This window comes from Stegastes partitus, unplaced genomic scaffold (assembly GCF_000690725.1).
Source record: "Stegastes partitus isolate 25-593 unplaced genomic scaffold, Stegastes_partitus-1.0.2 Scaffold2, whole genome shotgun sequence".
Classification (NCBI taxonomy): Eukaryota; Metazoa; Chordata; class Actinopteri; family Pomacentridae; genus Stegastes; species Stegastes partitus.
In genome coordinates this window covers 2256099-2271539 of record NW_007577733.1, presented here as the reverse complement: position 1 = coordinate 2271539, position 15441 = coordinate 2256099, and the positions used below count along the sequence as shown (strand labels likewise).

The following is a 15441-nucleotide window of genomic DNA, read 5'->3' as shown; positions in this document are numbered from 1 at the left end:
CTTTTCTTTTCTTTCACAGTGCATGCACTGTTCTTGCTGGCTACAGAGCAGATGCATGTCCCTAATCTGAGCTCAGAGTTTTAGTGCAAAAAGGAAGAGAAACAAGTGCGAAACATTCAGAGGAAAACTGAGCCGGGTCTGTTGAGGGATGGTCTATTAGCCGACATGCTGACTCCTTCTAATCTGAACAGAAACAGAACTAAACAGAACACAAGCCGACATCTGGTAATAAAAAATTCAACCAGAAATTCATCTCATCTCACATCTTGAGGAGAGACGAGAACTGACAGAACTATGACCAATTCTGTGTTGTATAAAGAAGTACAACATACAGTTGAAATATACAAACATGACAGGAGCAGAACAGACAAATGTGTGTAGCCTACATATCATACATTGATAGTACACGTCTCTTTTTATGAGTACTGCACTCTTTTGTGTGTCACGTCTTTTTTGTACTTCACTGCTTGTGTGTTATATAATAAAATAAAAATGTTTGACGCTGTATATGCTGGTCACATTTTGCCACTGTATCACTTGAATTTATACTGTAAGTTACCATGAACACAGTTCTGCTCATCTGACAGAGATCATAAAACAAGCTGTAAAAAAAACAACGGACAGATGATGTAGCTGTGCCGCGTGTTACATTTAATTGATGTTTTTAAACGACAGCTCCGAAGCAAGAATGTGTCATTTCATTAAACGCCTGTTGCCTCGACTCCTCTCGCTCCTCGTTCTTTACCTCCTCCTCTGGCATCTCAGGTGGGAGGGGTGAGGACGTGAGGAGAGAAGGTGAGGAAGGCAAAGGAGGATGTACAAACTGAGAAATGAGAAGAGGGGGAAAGTCATGCTGGTGGGATTTACAGGGCAGAACTGGAGGAAACAAATAGTCATAACTCGCCTGAGGTTAGGACATGCACGGCTCAGACATAAACTCTGCAGAATAAAAAAGCACCCAACTGGGCTGTGTGCACACTGCAGTCAACCAGGAACATTCAAACATGTATTGCTTGAGTGCAACAGATACAATGAGGAAGAAAAACTTTAACATCGGAAGATTGGAAGAACCATATGGAAATTGCTTGGTGTTTTGATAAAAGACTTAGAGAAGACGGGAATAGGATCTATAATGTAGTGTTTTTGTGCCTGTCCACTCCCTCATACTCCAGTCCTAGGGTGACCAGTCGTCTTGTTTTCACGTCCTGTCCTGGCCGTCCTGGTTGCTTTTTATAAAGTGACTGTAACTATTTTCTGTCCATACAGAGGAGGCACACTTGAAATGTATTGAAATTATAAGGCATCTTTGAGTAAACTTCAAGTATCATGTGAGTCTCCCATTGCCGGGTCGAGTGTCCTGGTTTTCGCTAATCAAAATATGGTCACCCTATCCAATCCAGCAGGTGGCAGTAATGTACCTATAAGCTGCTTCCCAACTGCCAATGAAACCCAAAACAGAAGAAGAAAGAAGAAGTTTCCACCTGAGGATCATGACCATGATTGTTCCTGGTGATACAGAGAGCTACTCAGTAGGTTGATGAGGGCGTATCGAACAGGGAAGAAGACTGGAAACCAAAAGGAATCTTATGTACGATCAGAAGGCTTTTGCTAAGTGAAACAAAAAAACGGGGCCCAAGAGAAAATTCCTCTGGAAATTTGAATACATCTTCAGATTGGTTTTCTGATGGTTTTCTTCCAAGTGAGACATTGGATTCCCCAAGATCAAGCTACATTTCCTGAATTCCAGAGGATTACAGGTGCACCTACAGACTTCAGAGAAGATGGCATCATTAAAAAATGTGAACTCGCTGTTGCCTTTCTGCATGATGGAGGCCACAAGGTTGACCAACACCAGCTGAAAAGGTAGGTTTTTATAAATGACAGATGACGTGCTGGACATTTCTGGTGAGTAGTAGACATCTACTTTTACACTCCTCATGTCTTCTTCAGATGAGTCACATAATCGGTTTAAAACCCCCAAGGTGTGGAAACAGGAAAGGACAGAAAAATGAGCACCACCATGCTGCAGCTTCGACGTCAGATTGTTGTTCTGCATCATGCAAGTTAAAATGGAGGTTTGTAGCGGATCTGGTAAACCTAGCAACAGGGTGTATTTTATCACAAACCACAATCTTTTTCAAAACCTAGTAGTTTTATCAAAGGACAAAATGAGACCGATTAAAAAAAATAAAACAAAATTTCTGTCTCCTTGGTGAAAGTCCACTGACTTATACCTCTTCCATCCTTTTCCAGACTCAGAATATGGCCTTTTGTGCCGCTTTGTAAGTACTAAATTGCAGCTACACTGCCATCACATGGGTGATAATGTCCTCCTGAGCCTACTAAAAGGTGGAGGAGGTCCCTGCCTGCCTGTACGTGTGGGAATGATGTGTGTCGATAACCCCTAATGGTACAACAACATCCAAACTGGGTGTGTAAATGCAATCTAGCCACAGTGTATGCATTTTGAGACTTTAGCAGGCACAGATAAATCCAAGCTTTTAAAACACATGGAGCCGTTTTGAGAGGAACTCTAGAACAAAAATACGTTGAAATGGTGTTGAACTGCATTTGCAGCCTTTTGGCTACTGTTTTTTTTATTTTTTTATTTTATTTTTATAACATTATGCTTCACTAAGACAGAGTGAACTCAGAAGTAAGAGTGGCTTTGAGTTGAACTGTAGAGTTGCATCATCCAAGTTCCCAAGATCCTCACAGTTACTTCATAAATGTCCTCAGGAGAAGGAGGCCTCCAGGAGGGTTTTTTCTTTTCTGTTTCTTGTGATAAAAATATTTTCACAGAAATGGCAGCATGACTGTAAAAAGTAATCCCCACAACTAATTGAAAAGTGACATCAAACCAGCGTTTCTGTGTATGCATGCTGCTCGTATGCCTGTCTACAAAAATAATGAGTCAGAAACATTACCAAACACAATCAAAGTGTCAAAGTCTCTGGTGCTCGACTGACTGTGAATATGAGTCACACATGGAAAAGTGATGGAAGCCATGGTCCTTCCTCAGACCACGTTTGTCTCTTTTGCCCCTTATTTCCCTTTCTTTTTGATAAAAAGCCAGACAGACATTTAACTATCGTAACTTCACGTGCATGGCCACGCACATGTGAACATACACGCTTCGTCTCTCGGGGAAATAATTATTTTCCCTCCTGGCTCCCCTCTCGAAGCCAAACTCCAGCACTGAATCAGTGTCAGAGCAGCAGAGGAAAAAGGCTTCAAACTGTCTCCCTCCCTCGCTCTCGTGGGCATCAGTGGTAGTGACAGTCGCGTCTGATGGACAGGGCAGAAAAGAAGGTGGACTTACTTAAATAGCAGCGAGGAGAAGAGGTAGAGACGCTCTGTCGCCTTCTCAAATGTCAGTCCTCGGGTCAGTGGCTAAATACTTGCAGAATTCTTCATTGCATTTAATCTGGACAAAGAGGAGAAATGAGATGAAGTGCAAAGCGGAGAAGATACAGAGACAGGATACAATAATGATGAAGTGCTTTTTAGAAGCAGTGTAAGAAGCAATCAGATCATTTAATGATATAAAAGAACCAATATCTGAATGAAAGATTTTTATAGAAGTGAAGTTCCTGCATTTAAAATCCATTTCAAGCACAATTACTGAATTATGAGCTAAATACAGTAAAAGATTACTGGTTCATGCTCGAGTCCACTGCTCCACTCAGATAACATTCTCGTCTTAATGCAGCACACATCCAACATACCATTTGAATCATGGCGATGGACTTTTGCTGCACACCTGTGCACACTGCAAACCCAAAAGAAAGCTTGAAACTTTTGCTATCCTACAAATATGTATGCATGTTTTTTTTTTTTTTTTTTAATGTTTGATGAAATATTTTCCAAGTTTAACCTTGTAGGCCTCAAACAGTTATTTAAATGGAAACTGCTGGAAGTATTTTGAGAAAACAAAGAACCCGTGTTTGTTGTAACGGCTAACAAGGGGCCCTATCTAGATTCGAGGCCTTGCACAGTTGACTTATATTCCGCAGGCTACGCTGCACTACATGAAAGCAATTGCAATTTTGGTGTCTTGTGTGAAGAACTGCTGTTATACGTAATTCAATCTTCTGCTAAGCTCTCCCCATGAATTGAAGAAGATCTTAGAAAGCAAAGGGGGGTTGACGTAATTTTGACTGGTGCCTATTCTCTCTATAGAGCAACTGGGAAGGGACTTAGTCCTTGTTTCTCCTGTTAGCACACAAAGAAGATACGGTGCTCGTATACGTCCATAACCATTATCCATGTAAACCCTGAGCTCCAGTCTTCCCAGCTGTGGGGCTTCTCTCAGATGTTGGAATTACAGAAATGTAGAAGCACCGCGAGGGATTAGTGGAAATGAATCCACATAGGATTTTCTGTGCAAGTATACACAAGGATGAGTTTTTCAGCACTGCTTGAAGTGTAGGTTTTTCCTGCTGTGTACTTGAAAGCATGCGTTTTGAAGAAGTATCGTAACTCCATTATTGAGACCGCATAAAAAGGAAAGAATATATTTATAGCAAGTATTCTAAGATATGATTTAAGTCCCACCAAGGTAACTTGCCTGGATGTCTATCTGACGGTCTTTGAAAAATCCAGCTGCTGGTGCATCAATGCTGCATCAACCTTCTTGACTCATGCAAAGAGGGTGGACTTGTCAGCTCCTCTCAGCTTCACGTGTTTGCCTACATTTGCCTTTGCCTCGGTTATCTGGCTGATGTTAAAAGGTTGTCTGTCAGAGGTGTATTGGTATATGTAAAAATGCCAGCGGAGCTCGAATGCAGTGAATAAATCTCGTGCTTTATTTTGAACTGCTGCTGTAAGAGCGCAAGAAGAACAGCAGAAATGTTTGTTGACGGAAACATCATGTCCACTCCTTTCTTACATCTGTCTCAACCGAGCACACTCAGCTTCAGGAATGTGGCTTTTCCTTATCGTGCACTTATCAGGGGTTTGGATCCACAGCACTTTGGAAGAGAAAAAGACTCATTTTGCTTTACATTAGGCCTCATTACTATTTGATGCAGCATTCAGTAACCACAGATTCAGATCCACACAAGCGAGAAATGTGTTTATCAGCCTAAAACATTATCAATGAGTTAACTGTATGTGTCTTTCATGTCAGATTCGGTGGTGGAATATGAGGTTAAACAGACTGAAAGCAGGTTAATGGTTCCAGATTTGGATACGTTCCTCCTACATCTTGCATAAGATTAAACTGCTGAACTTAACCATGCATTTTATGTTTCAATCCAATTCCCTGGAGAAGTCTGGCAGACTTGCAGGAGCTCAGATCAGTTTAGAACAGAGAAATACAGAAGCACTGTGTATGTTAAGAACTGGACGTTTTACGCAACAAATACAGAACTTTCACAGATGGTTTAAAAGTTTTCAATTCGGTGTTAATTTATCACCAGCTTCTATAATAAACTCTAATCCTTTTTTAGGCAGGGGTAAATTTGTTGAAGCGAGGGCTCATGTGTGTGCAAACTTTACTGCAGATAGATGGAAACAAAAGCAAAATCTTAAAAATTTACCAGGCAGCTTTAAGTAAAATACAGGCATACCGTTGTGCACACAGCAAGTAGAAAATTAGATAACACTGTCCAATTAGGGAGTATTGTTGGGTATAAAAACCCAGCTGAAAACCAAAGAAACACGACTACATACACATCACAGCACTGTGGAATCAGATCATTTAGCATTGGATCGACAGGACATTTGCATTAAACCTTTGCACCGCCCACACAGCAGTGAAGTCTCAAGTAGTCTCACAGGAGGAGAAAAAATAAAAAGGTTTATTTACAGAGCAAGGATGTCTCTTTCCACGCACTGGGTGACATTCACAAGGCTTGCATCCACAGTGTTGTGAGGAGCAAGCAGTTTCCTCTGTTTACACTCATATATTTAAAGGTGACATGAGTAGCATTGTTTCATTAATGCATCACTGTCAAAAGACGCTGAAATTTCCCCCTTAGCTGCTATTTCTTCACCCAGCAGTCGTCTAATGGGCTGCACAGTTTCCTAGAAATGCAGGGCTGTTTTTCTTAGATTTCATGTTTGAATCTATTGATCTGATGCATGAGTTTTAACTTCGATTTTTTATTGTTTTTGTATTGTTTTTTTTTTTTTTTACCTATTCTTATCAGTTCTGGGTATTCAGCTAAATTTTAAATATGCAACTTTTCTGATTGTTGAAATATTTTGTAAAGACTCCTGAATGTTGTCATGATAGAAATTGGTTCAGGGCAAAAATTATAATAAAATAATAATAAAAAAATCTATAGATTGATCAGAGAGCTGTATAAGACGAAACGAACCAACAGGTCAAAGATAACGGCTCGTATAACGAATCGCTGACTGCTGTTGTAAAATTATGAGCACCCCACTCATGGGAGCCTTATTTTTTGTGTATGTGTTTCTGTTTTTTATGTCAGTGAAAGGGTAAGAAGCTGGTGCTGTAAGGGACAGCAGTATTGATTGCAGGTCTTAGGCTGCTCTCTTTAAAGCTCGCACATCAGTTCTAGCTCTGACACCATTGACATTCAGCTGAAATGGGGAGGGGGGAAAGCATGTTGATTACCCCCGAGGGGGAGACAGCAAGGGCATGCTTTGGTCATGGTGACCAGCCGCTCCATCAAATGCACATTCTTTTTGTCGCGTGCTCATTGTATGCTTACTTATACACAATCACGTGGCTTAAACATATGTGTGTCATTTATCAGCATAAAGCATCCCTTAGAGGAGGAACTTCAAATGGGCACCTACACACAACACGGCACTGGAGGCCTTCAGAGTCAGTTTGAACAATGAATTTTTAATGTTCTCATTTGGGCCCATCCTTCTGTTTGGGATTAATTTATAAATCGGGCAGGTTGATAGCTGTGGTCTTCTTTTTGCCCCCTTGTGACAGGAGATGGGTTAAGAGCTGTGGGGGTGTGTTTACTGAAGTCATGGCACTCTTGGGATGTTGTGCGGTAATGAAAGTTAGCGTGCAAATCTGGTCAGCAGAGTAAAGATGTTGTGTTATTGGAATCCATTAGTCTTTGCTTGTCCTCAAAAAATAATGCACATTCTGAGGTGACACGCTGTTTTCTGCAAGAAGCGATGAAGCGTAATGTGCCAAAACCATGGGGCCGTGTGTGTGTGTGTGAGGGAGTGTGTGTGAGGGAGTGTGTGTGAGAGAGTGTGTGTGAGAGAGTGTGTGTAAGTCAGGGTTTGTGGATTTAGAAAAGCTTCTTATTGTGATTTTTTTTTCTTTCCCCCTCATCAGTATCAGAACAATATCATGACCGACTTCCATTGAGTGGAGGGTAATTGTTAAAGGTGAGGATACGGCTTTTGTTTTCGGGACACATTTTTGGTCATTGTTGAGGGATTAAGTTTGATCTTTTGTTTATGAGATACCAATGGATCTGTGAACCTTTGATGAACTTCTGTATTCAGAATATTAAGTTTAAGAATGTGGAAAGCCTTGATGCTTCTTTTAGCAAGTGTATGAAACGCACCAATTTACAGTCGCTACCAGATCAGAACTCAAACACAAGGCTTGTTCAGACCATGGTGTTCTACCCGTGCAGAGCTTCGTGAGGCGCTCAACCGTATCCTACAAAGCCCAGATGAATAGGATGGAGAGGCACTAACTATGGCCTCTGGATTCAATTTATGGCCGTCTTAAGCTTCTGCATGCTTTATTGAAATCGGTTTTCACCAGAGCAGATGCATTGTTCTGTAATCTCCACACCACAGTAATGAACATAGGATTCTGTTCCGTTTGTTTCAGTGACATTGTGAAAGCCTTTAGCAGCCAGCAACGGTTGTGTGATGCATTTTTTAAGCCTTTTTTATGTATGAACTTTGTCAGCAGCCTACAACATCCTTGACTGCAAAAAGTTTCTTAAAGTCTGTAAAAAGTGAGCTTTGATGATGCAAAATTGAATAGTAGGTGCTAAATATTGCAAGCACTTTGATTTAGTCAGGCTAAAGGCTAACCTTATTGGATTATATAGTTCACATGTGCTCAAGGACAATGAAAAGGATCTTTATCAGCCTGTTTTGGAAGCATCAAATTCCTGAAACTGGTGTTGGCTGTTTTAGCTACTGCAAGGTCAGCAGAAGGTCATTTTTTTTGTGTGTTGAAACACATAAAGACCTACAATCACAAATGGGATGTAGTAAGGAAGACTTTCATCTCTGGCTTTCATATCGATTGAGAATGAGAGACTCATAAAAGTGAAGGCCCAGACAGATGAGTTTTATGATGCTGACACTAACGTCTTTGTTGAGAAGGATAGACGCCTCATCTTCAAACAAAGTAAGCAAGCATAAATACACTCTTTCTCTCTCGCTCACAACTGTCCACACAAACTGCCCACGTTGCCACATCACGTCTGTTGTTAACCTTCTAATAGCAGCTTTCTGAGTGCGGTGTCCATTGTTACCTCAGTTCGAGTGCCCTGGATTTTCTGTTTTTGTCATTGTATTGATAATAGTTTTTTGTGTGGTGATAGCAGTGGTCTTTGTTTAATATTACAAGCCTACGTGGTCAAGGATCATGAATTTGAATTACCTGTTCAATGGCTGATGTCATGATGACTGTGTGGATGACATGGATTGTGGGACGAGAGGGTGAACATATGTTTTAAAACCAATGCTGAAGCCTATAGGGAGAATGTAATAATGGTGACTGTTTAAGTTTGGTAATGGTTTATTGTGATCCTGAAGGATTCTTTTGTGCACTGGCTTTTATGAAATGCTCACTGGTGAGCAATCTGCTCTGCGACTGCCTACCTGTCCTCACATCTCAGGCTACTGTGAGTAAAATAACAAGATCACATGTCTGTTGTTCAATTTGAAGGCAACAGCCAACTGCTGGCTAACTTAGTTTAGCTTTTATGGCTACTTCATGCTTCCATGTCCACAGACCAGTAAGCAGAAAGCAGAAAGGTTTGTGTTCTTATTGCAATAGGTCTGCACAGGTAGTCTTATTCCTCCTACTGTCAAACACAAAAAACCCCCCCAAAAAACCACACGGGACAATTGTGAAAGGTTGGCTGTAACACATGTTTCGTGTGATTGTGATTATTCCTGAGGTGTGCCCACTACATTGATTGGACATAACACAGAATTTCTGGAGAAATTAGAACTTCCCTCTGTCCTCTGTTAATGGAAAAAGCATGTACAAATCAAAGACCTCCAAAGTGACTAATTTAATCACAGCTCTGTTAATCATGAATTATAAAGTTGTGGAAGGCCAAGAAGCTCCTTGTGCAGTCTCTCTTCATACCAAATACTTGTTTTAAGCACTGCTTGCATTCTTGGCACATGTGCAGTCGATACATTTGTAGTGTTGACGGTCTGCATGGACCCCCATGGATTTGGGTGGATAACGACAGTTAAGTCACATGTACCCTTGTGGACATGTAAAGCAGGAATTGGCCTTAAGACTGGAAGCCAGCGAGCGACATCTCTTGGGCTGATAAAATAAAGGTCCAAAAGTAAGCCAGTCACCATAGACCCTCATGTTAAAATGTTCAGCTTTACAGCAGAAATTAACAAGTTTACAGAACGGTGTGAAAAACAGTTTTGGTCTCTACAAGTAATTTCCCATTCGATGTTAACTGCACTGGGGGTGGACTTTTATTTATCTCAATTGTTTGAACCAACGGTGGGCACCACCACAGGAAGGTCCAGACATGTTTGCATGGCCCACCTCAGCTCCACTCATGCTCTACCTCTTTGCACATTTTTGGAGTTAAGAGAAATCAATCACTGCCAAGATGTGAACCGTTGGAGCCAACACACAGAGCTTCAAAGCTGCTGTTTAGGGAAACTTATAGGCGCCATCACAGAGGGTCTGTCAGTCTTTTTATAAAGCCAGTGGAGACATGGGAAGCTGCGTCCTTTGCTCTGTCCAGAGGTGAGAAAATCCTCACAGTGGTGCAAAGACACCAAGTGGTTGCTGGACATCAAACATAATCTGCACTAACCACAATGTATTGCTTCTTCCCTTTGTTTTTTTATATGGATCAAACAAATGAGATGTAAAGTGTAAACTGGTGAGCCTTCCACTTGCTAGTAGGTATCTTTGTTTACCTTTAGATAGAGACAGAACCAGACCTTAGAGGGATACAGATAGTCTTCACTAACTCCAGGCAAGAAAGCAAATAAGCATATTTCCCAAATTGTAGAACTGAAGGCCTGAAGAGTTGGGGATTAAAGGATGGGGAAAGAAATGCCAGTGACATGAAACAGCCAATATTTTTGACATTTGCTTGCCCTTACTTTCTGTTTTAGAAATCTACTTAAGCTGTCAGGGGGCAAGTATGGAGGACTTCAGCGAATGTGTCAAGCTACTTTGTCCTTCAGCTGTCTGAAGCAATGAGCAGGATCCTCTTGTTTTTGGCTGTATCTATGCTGCCAAGATGTAAATGAAACCAACTTTTACATTTGGAAAAAAAGACAATCAACAAAAAAAAATTATATATGTACAAAGTGTGATAAAGTTTGAAATTCTGTATCAGTCTAAGAACAACGAGATAATAAAGTAGAAACAAAGGAAAGCATGAAAACACACACATATATACACTTACAGATTCCCACACACTCTTTTTCATTACCAGGGGAACCGTACAATACAGAGGAGTTGATTAGGATTGCCGACAAAGGGACAGTAGGCTCCAGCTGCCTCTCTGAATTCATTGTCATTAGCAGTGGAACACCAAGCCCTTTTCAAACTCATTAGTTGATAAAACAACCCTCTGATTTCCCATTAAAAAACCCATTCGTCCTCCCTCACTGGCGATGCTCCCCCTCCACCGCATCCCTGCATTTCCACACCTTCAAAGCCACTCCTGAGACTGGGAAAGAAATGGCAGCTCTTATGCAATTTTTTTTTATTATTTTTTTCCCCCCTGCAAGTTTTTCCAAGATTTATTATGCAAGTGTATATTTTCAGAGCTAACAACTGCGGCCACTATCAAATAGCTTTATAAAGACCCAGAAGTGCGTATGTGAACTGATTAGCTATTTTACATCTGCAACATTTACAATTTCTATTATTGTAGAATTTGATTTCCACTTTTGCTTTTAGGTTTTCTTCCCTCTAGGGATTTCTGAGCTGATGGGAGTTATTAAAGAAGTGAAATAGGAAAGTAATTGTGTGCGATGCAGTTATTCGGTGACCGCATTTCTTATGCACTTGAACAAGCATCTCTGAGCGCATCTATTTTCAAAGCAATCAGCTGAATATTCAGGTTAAAGAGAAGCAAAAATCATTTCTTGTTTCCTGGCAGAATAACAATTTATTTAAATTTAGACAAAAGGAAATACATATTTGTGCTTTGTGCAGTTTAATGAACAGCTTTGTTTATATACACTTTTATACACTGTTTTATATATATATAATCTCTTGTTACACATACCTAAATTGAGTCATCATCACCTATTGAATATTCATAAATATCAAAGACCCACTCCTCCCCCCCTCCCCCACAGCCATATGCACCCATTTAATAATCTAAAGTTGTAAAAAACCATGATCTTTTTTTATTTTATTTTTCAAAAACATTCATTCAAAGCTGCGTAGTGTCAAAATTCAAGTCAGTATGTCTCATTCAGCCAGGATCGACTTCACTGAGCTCCATCATCTGAATCAAAGGTCATGAACCCACGAGTACCAGCAGTGTTTTGTCTTTGTTGTAATCCAGGCGAGTCAAACCAAGACAGATACGAGAGGGCAATCACAAACAACACCAGCCTGAATCCACGCAGCTTAACCTAGTCTTTCCTCTTAATCACTCCTCATCTGAGATCCTGAAGACGCACCTGAGCACAAAGTTTTTTTTATTTTTTTTTTTTATTTTTATCAGCGGTTCTGAGAGGCAGAAATGCCTCTTGACACGTTTCCTCATTGTAATGTAGATCTGACAGGCAGTTTTGGTTCTGAGAGAAAAAAGAAAAAAGAAACCAAAATGTAACATCTGGGGTCGGCAGAGAGCGTTTTTTTTACAAATTTGCATGGATGTCCTCGTGTCGCAGCACTTTATAGGTGACCCAGTAGAAGATGTTGAATATGAGAAAGCTCAGGGGGAACACGGCTCTGGATATGGTGTCGATGCGTTTGGCTCGATCCACGAAGCGCTTGTGAAGTACTTCTCCGTCGTACATGGTGACTGGTGGCGGCGGGGGGGTGAAGACGGTGGCCCCCTCCACGGCGGTGCCATCCTTGGTCTGCAGGCAATGACCCAGTCCGTAACCCCGGAAGTAAAAACCGCGGCTCTCCCTCACCAGTTCCTCCTCCTGTGGAGCGAAGCACAGGGACAAACAGATTGGCTTCTTGCTGTCAACAGTAATTAGCATACAGCTTTTTACATTTCCGCTCGCTGGATGATTCCCAAATGCGTTTGGGGTGTAGCGGCACGAAAGGGCACCAGAGTGCAACAGAGTGAGAACACCCGCACGAAGAGCAGGCAAAAGCCACCCTGGAAAAGTTTGACTTTGAGAATGAATCTTTTAGTTGATTTGTCAGTTTGTACTTCTCACATATGACCGTTAAATTTCGGTAAGCACCTGTTTCCCATAAACTATGAAAGATATTTAGAAAACCCATAAAGTTGTGACCACATTTCAGAAGTCCTCACACTCCCCTAAAGGTCCAAAAAGCATCAAAAAACTATTTCTCCAGGTGCAGCTAACCCAGGCAGGCAGAAATGAAAAAGATCCTTGCTACTGTAAAAGACAAAAAAAATACTAATGAACGTATTTTGTTGTAAAATAGAAAATAATACAAATGGATGCCAATATAGACAAATATGATGTAATTATTAAACATAATCGCTTCTGCTTTTTACAGTACAGCCACATTTTTGCATCCAGTCTGGTTACGAGAGTCTTTCAGGATTATGGAAATGCACAGGTTAAGTGTTGTTCAATGACCTTATGGGTTCAGCAGGTATATCTTTTTCAGAAAAACAGATGTGTGATAAGAGGAACTTGAAGGGTGCTTGAGCAGCTATTACCTTTTATGTAAATTTTCTTTAATCAGTCTAGCTTTTTTAAAGTTCCTATAACACTAAAATGGGGTATCAGAGGGCATCTTCATTAGGAGGAAAAAGAAAATTTGTCATTCTGAAAGTTAATCAAAAAATTAACCTCCATCTCTCCTTTGCAGCCCCTCTCAAAGTTGCGTAATGATAGACCTTTCAAAATGTTAATAAAACGGTTCAAAATATTAATAAAGTCATGATCTCACCAAAAAAAAAAAAAAAGCCTCCACTCGGCATTATGCTTTGATGAATGGCGCTGCACTTTTTTTTTCTTTTTTTTTTCTTTACAGTGAATGAGACACAGCTCCCGCCCTTTGAGGAGAATATTAATAGACATGCAGCTTAACTCTGACAGCCCTCTGACACTTTGAGAGATTCACTTTAGCAGCGGAAAGTGAAGATGTGGGATCTAAATTGGATGATTAGTAGTCGGTGTGAAGGGCCCTGAAAGCTCTGATCCCTGCATCCCGCCTCTCTCTGTTTCTCTCTTGCTGACCCTGGCAGCTCTCTGGTTCTCTGCCGACCTTCGCATCGCGGCGCTGGACAGACTTGGCAGAGAGGCACCAACAGCTCCTGTCACACATCTAGTGCTACTTATGTATTTCCCACCTGTCTCCACCTGTCTCATACTGTTAAACTTCGCTTGCAGAGTGTATTCATTTAGTCCTTAAAAACACTTTCCCTCCCTCTGATCTCTGCCAGCTGCCCTTTGCTTGGACCTTCACAGGTTTAGCTGAAGGCAGCTGCTAACTTAATTTACTGCAAACTTCCTCCTTCTCACAGTCGCCTGGATGTGAATAACTTTACGATTACTAGCTATCCGTTGCCCCAGTGACAAATTGCGGCGTACAACAGTAGGATAGGGAGTTGTAGCTCTTCTGGCGCAGCTTAATTATCCCCCCTACTTTTTCTTAAACGATACAGTACATCATGTGCGAAAGTCTAATGGTGCGTTTCTCTAAAGATAATAGGTGCTCATCGTTTCTGCTCCGTGCCCTCAGCAGCAGCTACACACTTTGATTTGTTGCCATAAGATCAGTTGAACCTGCTCTGATTATCACATTGTGCTCTTTGGAGGATAAAGCTGTAGTGAAAATGGTTGTCTTTAGTCGGTGACAATGTCAACCTTTATTTAAACTCAGAAAACACTGAGGTATGGAGGCCTTATTCACAATATAGCTGAAGAAGAAAATAACAGATGCCGGCACACATAAGAAGAAGGTTTACTATAAGTGAGTCATGTTTAAACATTTAGTATAATTATAGCATTTAAGTTAAAAAAAAAAAAAAAAAAAAGGATCGGATCAGACTAAAACAAGCGGTAAAGTAAGACAAAATGAAATACCAGAAATGCCCTAAAGATAAAATGAGTCAAGCTTTAGATTGTTCATGTTATTCCAGGTTGCAGGTTGCACAGTGAGTAAAACTGGATTTTCCAAGCTCAGTAAAAACAGCTGACACCTGCAGCATAATCCAGTCATTTGAGTGTTTATGTTTAGGTGTAACTAAAGATCATTAGAGCGTTTGACATTTTGGGAGCTATGCTTGTTCAGGGACTGACAGCTTGATAAGATTGATACCACTCTCACATCTGTTTGGTAAATGGAGAGCTCTGCATCACACGGTTTATGAGAGCTACAAGCTGTAAAAGCAGAAACAATCACTGAATTTTAAACTAGTTATGTTCGACATGGACTTCCTTTTGGAAAATGATCAAAATGTATGCTAAAAATATTGATATTTCATCAGAATCATATTAATCTACATGTCTTATTGTAAAAAAAATTGTCAGGGAAAAATTAAGGGACTTTTCAGCTAAGATCAGACAAAGCAGAGCCGAGTATACATGAGTACAAGTATGGAAGTCATAAAATATCTATAGTATGTTGAGTCAATGTTTTTTTATCAGTATTGGTAGTATCTGAGGCACTTGGAAAAATGTCCTAAACATTGATTTCAGGGTTTTTGTAAAATAATTAAACGAAATGAGCTTTCTTTTCCTTCTTTTTTCTTTTCTTTCTTTTTTTTTTTTTAAATGATACATTGCATTATAACTGTGTCCTACGGCACAAAGCACATTTGAGATCTCTCTATTTGTAGTCATGGTTGTGCTGTTTCCATACAGGTACTAAAAATCATCCCACAGTGAGAAAAAAATGTTACAGTAGCAAAAAAAACCCAAAACAAAACACCCAGAGCTTTAGTTTTTCCACTTTGTCTAATCGACACACCCAAAAGAAAAGTAATATAATCAGTTAATTGGGGAGCTTCAGAGGTGCTTTGTGGGATTTTCTTACTTTATGAATAAAGCCAAGCTAGCTATGCTATGATATGTGAAGCGAACCAGCAACTAGGTATAGCTTCATATGTACACACGTAAGAGCAATAT

The 15441-nt window shown here is 40.4% G+C and overlaps 1 protein-coding gene across 1 annotated transcript in view; it reads right to left on the bottom strand.

The window, feature by feature from the left end:
* Positions 1-12012: 12012 nt before the first annotated feature.
* glra4a (glycine receptor, alpha 4a) overlaps positions 12013-15441 on the bottom strand; it is a 55251-nt gene continuing 51822 nt past the window's right edge. Inside the window, exon 9 of the mRNA XM_008276150.1 lies at positions 12013-12306. Within this exon, the coding sequence (XP_008274372.1) occupies positions 12013-12306 (294 nt within the window). The remainder of the gene's footprint in view (positions 12307-15441) is intronic.